Below are 12,784 nucleotides of genomic sequence, written 5' to 3'. Positions count from 1 at the left end.
TGGAGCCCCACAGGGCTGTGTTCTCAGCCCACTACTGTATTCCTTGTACACACATGACTGTGTGGCAACACATAGCTCCAATGCCATCATTAAGTTTGCTGATGACACGACGGTGGTAGGTCTGATCACTGACAATGATGAAACAGCCTACAGAGAGGAGGTGCACACTCTAACACACTGGTGTCAGGAGCACAACCTCTCCCTCAACGTCAGTAAGACAAAGAGCTTGTGGTGGACTTCAGAAGAAAAGACAAAGAACACAGTCCCATCACCATCAATGGAGCACCAGTGGAGAGAGTCAGCAGCTTCAAGTTCCTGGGTGTCCACATCACTGAGGAACTCACATGGTCCATCCACACTGAAGTCGTTGTGAAGAAGGCTCATCAGCGCCTCTTCTTCCTGAGACGGCTGAGGAAGTTTGGAATGAACCGTCACATCCTCACATGGTTCTACACCTGCACTGTAGAGAGCATCCTGACTGGCTGCATCTCCACCTGGTATGGCAATAGCACCGCCCACAACCGCAAAGCACTGCAAAGGGTGGTGCGAACTGCCAGACACATCATCGGAGGTGAGCTTCCCTCCCTCCAGGAAATATATACAAGGCGGTGTGTGAAAAAAGCTCGGAGGATCATCAGAGACTCCAGCCACCCGAGCCATGGGCTGTTCTCACTGCTACTATCAGTCAGGTGGTATCGCAGCATCAGGACCCGCACCAGCCGACTCCATGACAGATTCTTCCCCCAAGCAATCAGACTTCTGAACTCTTGATCTCCCACGATCAAAATACATCAGCACTGCACTTTGTTACCCTTACTTTATTATCCTTACTCTTATATCTCACGCCAGACTGTCATAAATTATATTATTATTATATTATATTCTCTCTTAACAACTGACTATCAACCGACAGCCTGAATGTCAATACAGTACAATTCTGTACATTCTATATTTACTACTATATATACTTTTTTATATATTTTTATTTTGTATTTTTATTGAATAATGTGTATCTATATAGTGCGTATTGTATACTGTACAGTGTATGTTATTATTTGTATATTGTTGAGTGTAATTGTGTATATCAGATGTTTAAATTGTGTTGTGTTAATCTGATGTTATTGTAAATTGGTATATGTCTCATCACTGTCACGACTGCTATGTTGATCGGAACTGCACCCAAGAATTTCACACACCATTGCACTTGTGTATATGGCTGTGTGACAATAAAGTGATTTGATTTGATTTGATTTGACTCATTCTGATCCGGTATAATATGACACAAAGCAGAATATTATAAATGTACACTAAATAATTAAAAAATGTAAAATATAAAAAAGTTGTATAGATTTATGCTGCTAAACAAGGCGCAAGCACGTCATCACAACCTTATACAAACTGTAGTGCACTTTTTGTTGTTTGGCAGAAGTGCTCATTGCTTTTTCCTATAGATGTTTGTACAGTTTGTTCTTGTTTAATAAAAAAAGTATGCACAATTTATTTAATTTTGTCTGGTAAATTCTATATTCAAAAAAGTAGAATGTCCAAATCAATTCCATCTTGGAAGGCTTTCTGTAATGAACTTGTCTCTTTACAATCACTTAACATAATGAAAAATGGATAATGTATGTCTGTTAAGCACTATGAACCTATATAAAGCTGTTTATATTTATTTATTTTACTATGATAAATTATCATATTCATGTACCATGATATTTGGAACTTGGTACCCGGAGAGTAGCCGACGGCTTGAAAGGCCAGGATGGAGCCGGAGGCTCAGAGGAGCAAGGCAGAGCTGAGGGATCAGAAGACTGAGGCGGAGTCAGTGGGGCTGAGGACCAAGGTGGAGCCGTAGGCATGGAGGTCCCCGGTGGAGCTGAAGGATCGGAGAGACGAGGCGTAGCCAGAGGATTGGAGAGCCAAGGCGGAGCCAGGTGACCGACAGACCAAGGAGGAGCTGGAGGGACGAGGGACCCCGGTAAAGCCGACAGGCTGAAGGACCGCAGTGGAGCTGAGGGAATGTAGAGCCAAGGTGATGTCGAGGGATCGACAGGCCAAGGTGGAGTCCAGGGCTCGGAGGGTGTAGGCGGGGTCGGAGTGTCAAAAGTTCCCCTTTGCCTGATCAGGAGAACTAAGGGTGGGCACAAGGGCGGGAACCAATTCCAGCTCAAATAGCCCAGTGAGAGATGGCTCTGGAACGAATGAGGCCTTCCGATTCCGATGCCTGAGACCTTGCATGGAGCAGACTGAAGTTTGGCTGTGACGTGGCATGGAGCAGGCTCAGGCGTGGCTGTGACGTGGCATGGAGCAGGCTCAGGCGTGGCTGTGACGTGGCATGGAGCAGGCTCAGGTGTGGCTGTGACGTGGCATGGAGCAGGCTCAGGTGTGGCTGTGACGTGGCATGGAGCAGGCTCAGGCGTGGCTGTGACGTGGCATGGAGCAGGCTCAGATGTTGCTGTGACGTGGCATGGGGCAGACTCAGGATCCGGGGCAAAATATGGCGCTAGCTCAGCGGCCATGACGAGGAACTCTGGCTCGGCGGCCATGACATGGAACTCTGGCTCGGCGGCAATGACAAGGGACTCTGGCTCGGCGGCCATGACGTGGGACTCTGGCTCGGCGGCCATGACGTGGGACGCTGGTTCGGTGGCCATGACATGGGACGCTGGCTCGGCGGCCATGACGTGGGACCTCATTAAAGTTTACCCAGCAGGCCAGAGCGCAGAAGTCCTCCACATAAATTTCCAGGGATTGACTCCCCTGGTGAAGTCGAAGAAGCTGGATTGCTGGGTTAATTTAGGTCGGTCAGGTATAAAAGACATGAAAAACATGAACCAACAAAATACACATGACAGTATATGTAAAAAAAATAAATAAAATAAAATAAAAAATCACAGTACAATGCCATGCATGTCCAAACACAAAAACATGGCAGAACCATGGTGCTTTATTATTATTATTATTATTATTATTATTATTTGAACTAATGAATTTCCATTTAATTCAAGACAAGCCAGTGGAGAAACAAATTAAATAAATCCTAATCAAAAGAGGTATTGTTCTTTTATTAGACTGCTAGGTCTGGCAACACATCATTACATGACAACAAACAGTCAAGTTTATGGCCCAAGTTTAAAAATGACTCTTGTTTCTCTTCTTTTGTAACAGAACACACACACAAAAGTGAAAGGAAGGTAATGCGAATTCCCACCTCTAGAGCTTATGTAATGAGTTTCGTCACTCCCCTGTTCTGTCACCTATAGCCGAATGGTAATTAACCTCCACATTTATAATGCTGTCGTTGCCGTGTGTGCGTTGGCTGATGGCAATTCTCCTTCGTTGCTGAGGTGATCTTCCATAGTTGTTGCGTGACTGATTTTAAACAAACAACTTGTCTACCAACTTGTCCATGGAATGTTTAATTACAATAACTTAATGGACTGTCTGTTATGCTACTGATCAAGGAAATAAAAGAACACTGGTATTAAGATTGGGATTTATGAGGTTTTAATGGACACACGATCCCAGAAGTACTCTTCCAAACTTACAATCACTTCCAATAATTTACAGAAGGTGCAAGAGCCTGTTTTTTTGACATATCAACCTTATTTAAAATGGAAGCATAAATGTGCATTATAATAGACTATAAAGGCTAAATGTAGCCTTTATATGCAGAATATTATTTAATGATGCCAAAAGCATTGTGTCCTGTACCTAGTGTAGCTTTGCATGAAACTGTAGCAATTCCCAACTAAAATAGAATTAATTGATAAGTTATTATGGATGGCAGTTCCACTGTAAATTAATGGCATCAGATGATTACACAATAGTAGGCTAATTTGATTCATACCATGGCACTGAATGATTAGCATATTCATGCATTAATGGCATTTACATAGTAAAACAACGTACAGAGAATACGACATGTCCATGATGGGAATACCATCGTTAACGATGATGATACTGTGGTGACCTCTTCTGGTGATATATGAAAATGTAGGGGTCATAAATTTGGGTGGCTGTCTTTTTAAAGTTAATCAACTTTCAATCTTAAATATAAATGAACTCAAATTAATGTAACACAATCACATTTTCTCATTTCACGTTTAATTCACTCGCCATAATATATATAAACTCAGCAAAAAAGAAACGTCCTCTCACTTTCAACTGCTTTTATTTTTAGCAAACTTAACATGTAAATATTTGTATGAACAAAGATTCAACAACTAAGACATAAACTGAACAAGTTTCACAGACATGTGATTAACAGAAATGGAGGGGGGGGGATTACAGGCCTCAGTGTAATGCTCATTCTTTCTACGATAAACATGAGTCCGACCATCAACCCTGGTGAGACAAAACCGTGACTCGTCAGTGAAGAGCACTTTTTGCCAGTCCTGTCTGGTCCAGCGAAGGTGGGTTTGTGCCCATAGGCGACGTTGTTGCCGGTGATGTCTGGTAAGGACCTGCCTTACAACAGGCCTACAAGCTCTCAGTCCAGCCTCTCTCAGCCTATTGGGACAGTCTGATCACTGATGGAGGGATTGTGCGTTCCTGGTGTAACTTGGGCAGTTGTTGTTGCAATCCTGTACCGATCCTTTGCAGGTGTTGTTACACGTGGTCTGCCACTGCGAGGACGATCAGCTGTCCTTCCTGTCTCCCTGTAGCGCTGTCTTAGGAGTCTCACAGTACAGACACTGCAATTTATTGCCCTGGCCACATCTGCAGTCCACATGCCTCCATGCAGCATGCTTAAGGCGCGTTCACGCAGATGAGCAAGGACCCTAGGCATCTTTCTTTTGGTGTTTTTCAGAGTCATTAGAAAGGTCTCTTTAGTGTCCTAAGTTTTTATAACTGTGACCTTAATTGCCTACTGTCTGTAAGCTGTTCTTAACGACCGTTCCACAGGTGCATGTTCATTAATTGTTTATGGTTCATTGAACAAGCATGGAAAACATTGTTTAAATCCTTTACAATAAAGATCTGTAAAGTTATTTGGATTTTTACAAAATTATCTTTAAAATACAGTGTCTTGAAAAATGGACGTTTCTTTTTTTGCTGTGTTTATATATATATATATATATATATATATATATATATATGTTTATTTTTATTTTTTGGATAATAAAAATGCCAATAGTTTACAAAACTGTTGTTTTCGCATTTAAATTTCAAATGTCAACAATTACCAGTTTGCTGAAGTTTTGAAATAACCATTGCACATAGCCATCTACTGGACAGATAATTAAACTGTTATTGTAAAATAGTTTTATAAGTTTTATTATTAAATACATTGTTATTAAATACATTGTTAGAGTACTCTAACAATGTATTTAATAATAAAACTTATAAAACTATTTTACAATAACAGTTATTAACAATAACAGGCGTGTGTTTTCAGTCTTTTCGGAAATTATATGTATAAAAAATTAATTAGGCTGTTTGACGTTCCGTTTCGATGTCATGGGTGCGTCACGAGAGTCTCCTCCCACTCTCTTTGTTTCTCGTTGTCTGACGCGGCGGCGTCTGTGTATGAACGTTCGCGTTATACCATGGCTTTTGAGCAGCTGTGAAAAAAATCATCGTATGATCTCAGCTACAATCGAGATTTACCTTTAATTTGAATTACTCAAGGATTATAGATTTTATTAGCCGCTGGCTGGACTGGCCGTACATGAAAATGGATCAGGCGACGAGCCGCTATCAAGTGGTAAGTTATATAATTGTTGTTATAGAAGACGATCTAATATAACATTGGGTAAAATAAACTGCTATGTACGATTAAAGGTGGGCGGATAAAATGGCAGTGAACAGTAGAGCGGACATGACTTCCGCATCATCAAATCACATCCGAAACGCCGCAAAGTAAAGGACTATTCACACAAGATGCGTTCTTGCGTTCAGAAACAGCTTGACGCGTTTTTTTTTAAAAGTGTAACTTGTGTTAATTTGACACGCTATGTTTAAAACGCTGTAGGCTGTATAAACAAGACGCGACGTCAGAACGCAGCAATGCACCCTGTGTAAACGGGCCCCTAACACAGCTGGAGAGCTGATCCAGTGGATGTGTTTTAAAACCTAGCGAGATGCTTACCAACCTAGACAGAATTTTGGCACGTTTGGGACGTCATAGATGCATTTAAAATTGGATTGCATGTTGAGGTGTCATGCAAGGAACGTTCTAACTAGGGGTGTAACGGTTCAAATTTCTCACGGTTCGGTTTGTAACACGGTTTCGGTATTGTTCGGTATTTTAAAAAAAATAAAATAAATAAAAACATATATATATATATCTATATATAGTAACACTTTACAATAAGGTTCCATTTTGTTAACAATGAACAATACTTAAGCATTTATTTATCTTAGTTAATGTTACTTTCAACATATTCTAATACATATTTAAAATCAAAGATTGTATTAGGTAACACTAGTTAATGAAATATGCACTAACATGAACTAACAATGTACAATTGTATTTTTATTAACTAACATTAACAAAGATTAATAAACGATGTAACAAATATATTGTTAATTGTTTGTTCATGTTACCTAATGCATTTACTAATGTTAACAAATGGAACCCTATTGTAAAATGTTACCAAAAATATTACTGCCAGATACAAAGTACAAATATTCTATTTGGTACCAAACACTTCAAGAGATTTGCCCTCACTACAAATCACCATGGTTTTACTACAGAAACCATAATTTAACCATTGTATTTGGAGGAAAATCATAGTGACCACAAAAAGTAACATAGTCACTGTCATGGTTACAATACTATAGTAAAATTATGTTTACTATATGGAAGCTACAGTATTACTGTTGTAAAACAGTGGTTAATTGTCTAAAAACAATAATTTCTGCCAAGGAAACAATGGTGACAGCAGTCATTGTTATTTTAGTCATGGGTACTACAATATTACTATAGTAAAACCATGGTTAATATATGGCTACTATAGTATTACTGCATAAAACCATGGTTAATTGTATGAAAACCATGATATGCTAAAAAGATGGCACCGCAGATGGCTGCTTTGGTGTGGAGCTCTCTAGCGTTTTTGTTACTTTTATTTGTTTATGTTTTCTGTCACTCTTTCCCAATCAATTTCACCAGGGATGAACTGCTGAATATTCGGCAGAGTATACCTGATAATTTTTTGCCGGTGTTTGATTATTCTGACATTTTATTAGACGTCTTATTTGGAGGTGCAACGGTGCTCTACAAGCGATCCAGAAGACGCGAGCCGGCATGCTTGTGAAACATCTGGCGAATGTCTGCTCCCTCACCAACAAAACAGACAAACTGCTTCTGCTCACTCAAACAAATAAGGACTTTTCTAACTCTGCTGCTCTGTGTTTCACTGAAATCTGGCTGAGTGAAACCATCCCAGACAATGCGTTTCATCTGCCGGACTTTCAGCTGTTCAGAGCGGATCGCATCGTGGATTTATCGGGTAAAACAAGAGGCGGTGGAACATGCTTTTACATCAACGAAAGTTGGTGTATAGATGTAACAGCGTTGAAGATGTGCTGTCCTAATTTAGAGGTGCTCTTCATCAGCTGTAAGCTTTTCTACTCGCTGCAGGAGTTTTCCTCATTTATTATGGTGAGTGTTTATATCCCACCACAAGCATGCATGAGCACAGTGTTGCAACAGCTGGCTGATCACATCACAGACACGGAGCAACAACACCTGGACTCTCTTATCATTATTCTGGGAGATTTTAATAAAGCTAACCTCACCCATGAACTGCCAAAATACAAACAACGCATCACATGCCCCATCAGAGAAAGAAATATATTGGACCACTGCTACACCACTGTAAAGGATGCATATTGCTCTGTCCCACGTGCAGCTTTAGGATTCTCTGATCACTGCCTGGTTCATCTTCTCCCAACCTACAAGCAGAAACTAAAACAAGCTAAGCCTGTAGTAAGGACTGTAAAGAGATGGACCAATGAAGCATAGCTGGAACTACAAGCCTGCTTTGACTGCACTGATTGGAGTGTTTTTGAGGCTGCAGCCACAGACCTGGAGGAACTCACAGATACTGTGACATCATATATCAGTTTCTGTGAGGATACATTGGCGGCCAAAAGTTTGGAATAATGTACAGATTTTGCTGTTTTGGAAGGAAATTGGTACTTTAATTCACCAAAATGGCATTCAGCTGATTACAAAGTATAGTCAAGACACTACTGATGTAAAAATCAGCACCATCGCTATCTGAAAAAAGTCATTTTTGATCAAATCTAGACGGGCCCCATTTCCAACAGCCATCACTCTAATACGTTATCCTTGAATAATCATGCTAAATTGCTAATTTGGTACTAGAAAATCACTTGGCATTATATCAAACACAATTTAAAGCTATTTGGTTCGTTAAATGAAGATTAACATTGTCTTTGTTTTTGTTTTTGAGTTGCCACAGTATGCAATAGACTGGCATGTCTTAAGGTCAATATTAGGTCAAAAATGGCAAAAAAAGAAACAGATTTCTCTAGAAACTCATCATTCAATCATTGTTTTGAGGGATGAAGGCTATACAGTGCTTGAAATTGCCAAAAAACAGAAGGTTTCATACAAAGGTGTACACTACAGTCTTCAAAGACAAAGGACAACTGGCTCTAACAAGGATAGAAAGAGATGTGGAAGGCCCAGATGTACAACTAAACAAGAGGATAAGTACATCAGAGTCACTAGTTTGAGAAATAGATGCCTCACAGGTCTTCTGCTGACAGCTTCATTGAATTCTACCTGCTCAACACGTTTCATGTACAACAGTAAAGAGAAGACTCAGGGGTGCAGGCCTTATGGGAAGAATTGCAAAGAAAAAGCCACTTTTGAAACAGAAAAAGAAAAGATTAGAGTGGGCAAAGAAACACAGACATTGGACAACAGATAATTGGAAAAGACTGTTATGGATCTTAACCCCATTGAGCTTTTATGGGATCAGCTAGACTGTAAGGTGCGTGAGAAGTGCCCGACAAGACAACCACATCTATGGCAAGTGCTACTGGAAGCGTGGGATGAAATGTCACCTGAGTATCTGGACAAACTGACAGCTAGAATGCCAAGGATCTGCAAAGCTGTCATTGCTGCACGTGGAGAATTTTTTGATGAGAACTCTTTGAAGTAGATTAAGAAGCTCTGATTTTTTTTTTCAAATTGTAATAGTAATTTTTCATGTTATTAATGTCCTGACTATACATTGTGATCAGTTGAATGCCACTTTGGTGAATAAAAGTACCAATTTCTTTCCATAAAAGCAAAATCTGTACATTATTCCAAACCTTTGGCCGCCAGTGTATGTACATCCCTAACATACGATAAACCATGGTTTACAGGAAAACTCGGACAGCTTTGTCATGCCAAAGAAGATACAGAAGTGGGGATAAAACATTGTACAACCAGGCCAGGAACACACTTACTAAGAAAATCAGAGTGGCTAAAAGAAGCTACTCTGAAAAGCTGAAAAAACTGTTTTCAGCCGACGATCCTGCATCTGTGTGGAAAAGCCTAAAAAGTATCACCAATACAAGACACCTCCCCCATGCTCTATAGAGAGTCAACTAATGGCTGATGAACTGAATGTGTTTTACTGCAGGTTTGAAAAGCCCAGTCTCACACCCCTCCCCTGCCCTGATCTTCACTTCACACACACACTAACACCTCCTGGAACCCCCCTCCTGCTACTCAATCTGCACTTATGATCTGTGAGGAGGATGTTTGCCGGGTTTTTCGGAAACAAGACTAGGAAAGCTTTAGGACCAGATGGTGTTTCACCTACCTGTCTGAAAGTCTGCACTGACCAACTGGCCCCCATCTTCACACAGATCTTCAATAGATCACTGGAGCAGTGTGAAGTTCCCTGCTGCTTTAAACGCTCCACCATCATTCCGGTCCCCAAAAAACCCCAAACCACAGGACCTAATGACTACAGACCTGTCGCTCTCACGTCTGTGGTCATGAAGTTGTTTGAGAGACTGGTTTTGGCCTACCTGAAGGGCATCACTGGACCCCTGCTCGACCACCTTCAGTTTGCTTACCGAGCAAACAGGTCTGTGGATGATGCTGTCAACATGGGACTGCATTATATCCTGCAACACCTCGACAGACTTGAGTCTTATGCAAGGATTCTATTTGTGGACTACAGTTCAGCCTTCAGTACCATCTTGCCTGATCTTCTCAACCAAACTGACCCAGCTCTCCGTGCCCACCCCAATTTGTCGATGGATCACCAGCTTTCTGACAGATAGGCAGCAGCTAGTGAGACTGGGGAAACTCTCATCCGACACCCTCACTATTAGCACTGGTGCTCCTCAGGGATGCATTCTCTCTTCACTGCTCTTCTCCCTGTACATGAATGACTGCACTGCAAAAGACCCCACTGTCAAGCTCCTGAAGTTTACAGATGACACCACGGTCATCGGACTCATCCACGACGGTGACGTGTCTGCATACAGACAGAAGGTTGATCAGCTGGCTGTCTGGTGCGGTCACAACAATCTTGAGCTGAACATGCTCAAAACGGGAACGGCCTCCGTGGCCATCAGCACTGACAGTGACGGGAAATAGCTTCGTGGCCGTGAGCACTGGCAGTGACGGGAACTAACTCCATGGTCGTGGGCACAGGCAGTGGCAGGGGAATGGCCTCCATGGCCGAGAGCACTGGCAGCAGCAGGGGAATGGCCTCTTTGGCCGAGGGCGCTGGCAGAGACTGGGGAATGGCCTCAGTGGCCGTGAGCGCTGGCAGAGACTGGGGAATGGCCTCCATGGCCGTGAGCACTGGCAGTGACTGGGGAGCGGCCACCTTGGCCTTCTCCTCCTCTTTCGGGTGGTAAGAAGCACTGCAGTGGTAATGGCCGCCACCTCCTGGCGATCAGCAGTGGGAATGGCCACTGCCTCCTGGCAGTCGGCAGCGGGAATGGTGGCCACCTCCTGGTGGTCTGCATGGAGCCCCTTTTGCTCTCTTCTCCGATGCCGACACGCAGCCCGGGAAGAGCCAGAGGACGGAAGGGGCATCGGCTGAGAGGGTTTTGGGACCCCACGCCTGCAGCATAAGTGGTCCACCAAATCCCAAAAGGGCCAAAAAAAAAAAAAATCTCCCCCGGCTCCTCAGGACAGATGGACTTGTCCAGGCCTGAAGGAAAGAGGAGTTTGAGGGTGGTCTCATCAATACACCACCCGATGGCCGCATTGGCAAGCTCCTCAGCAAAAATGACAATGGGCTGACCGTGCTGATTGCAGGTCAGGATGTTGAGAACCTGGATGGTGTCTTGGGAGACCGACGACTCCTGGGCTGGAGCTGGGTTTAATGGCAAGCCCATGTTGCCTCCGCTGGGTCCAAAGTGGTCGGATTATTATGTCACAATTTGTAAGGAAGGACATTGCAAAAGACAGTTACTCTAAGTTTTATTAAAAAACAAACAAACACACAAGGGAGATAAATTAAGAACAGATAACTGAAAACAAAAAGAAACAAACAAACTAAAAACCAACCGAGCAAACAGGGAACAGACCGACAGGAATTCATACAAAATAATCAGACAACAGACTGAACACAAGGATTTTAAATAAGCAGACTAACGAGGGAGAACAGGTGAAACGGATAACAAGGCAAACGACAGGGCGGGGTATCACTCAAGACAGAAAAGCCCGTGGCAATGAGGAACCAAACAAAGCCATGAACATGACAAAGACAGACAACTGACACGTGCCGCCGGGAAAAAACAAGCAACATGCACTCATGTCAAGAGAAAATGAAAGGACAAGAGAATACATAACAATGCCAATAAAGCAATGCCATGCATTCTCACACAAACACCGGACTAGACAGAACCTGAGTGCAACTGCAGAGTAATCAAACAATGCGGTGCACACCCAGCCACAAATAAGACATAAAACGTGTCAGAGCTCGACCATCCGATAATAAACACTACCAACAGAAGTGGCCAAACCCTGACACAACATAGATAAAGGCAAGACAAACAGAGACAGCACTGGACAATCAGGGAGAGGAGATGGCCATGATCCCGCCACAACATGAAAAGATAAAAGTGGCAGGACGTGACATTCTGTGCACATCGCGCGCTATCTATCCCCGGGTGATGTCGGTGAAAACGGCTAATCAAATATTTATGTATTTGCGAGAAATATCTGCAAACGGTGCCTGTTTTTATCAATGTTTTTTGACCATCGCTGTTATGATTAACTGCAAAAAAGTTCCCAGACAGGAGACTTGAATGACGAGAGGCTTCTCTGTCTTGCAGCTTGTTTTCTCCGCTTGCCATTTTCAACTGCACACTCACACACATGTGCGGAACTGTGATGCCATCAATTGATTCTCTGTAGAATGTTGAAGCATGTGAAACTCTGGCAGAACGTGTCCTCCTACAGAGCTGTGCAGGTGCATTAGAGGAGGTTATAACTGTGCATGTCTATTTGCCGCTTTATTTATTTCGCCAAACTGTATGATCCATATCGCATTATACACATTATATGATGTTTTACCTTGTGAATTTCATTTGTTTTTTTTGAAAATGTACAGTCATTTCAAATCAGATGATTGCAACACGCTCTAAAAAAGTTGGGACAGTCAAGTGTTTACAACTGTGAAACATCACCATTTCTTCTAATAACACTTATTAAGCATTTGGGCACTGTAGAAACAAGTTTAAGTTTAGAAAGTGGAATTACCCCCATTCATCCATTATGTAGATATTCAGCTGCACAATTGCACGGGGTCTTCATTGCCGTATGGTGTGCTTCATAATG

General features: G+C 42.3%; 2 protein-coding genes across 3 annotated transcripts in view; both read left to right on the top strand.

The window, feature by feature from the left end:
* LOC127444967 (uncharacterized) overlaps nt 1-12,784 on the top strand; it is a 213,160-nt gene that overhangs the window by 86,106 nt on the left and 114,270 nt on the right. The gene's annotated exons all lie outside the window — the stretch shown is intronic.
* Nucleotides 5,489-12,784, top strand: part of LOC127444957 (NEDD4 family-interacting protein 2-like) — a 46,633-nt gene continuing 39,337 nt past the window's right edge. For both annotated transcript variants that reach the window (XM_051704646.1, XM_051704645.1), the window contains exon 1: nt 5,489-5,710. In XM_051704646.1, coding sequence (XP_051560606.1) covers nt 5,675-5,710 — 36 coding nt within the window. In that variant the 5' untranslated portion in view covers nt 5,489-5,674. The remainder of the gene's footprint in view (nt 5,711-12,784) is intronic.

This window comes from Myxocyprinus asiaticus, chromosome 8 (genome assembly GCF_019703515.2).
Source record: "Myxocyprinus asiaticus isolate MX2 ecotype Aquarium Trade chromosome 8, UBuf_Myxa_2, whole genome shotgun sequence".
NCBI lineage: Eukaryota > Metazoa > Chordata > Actinopteri > Cypriniformes > Catostomidae > Myxocyprinus > Myxocyprinus asiaticus.
This window is presented reverse-complemented; position numbering and strand designations above follow the sequence as displayed.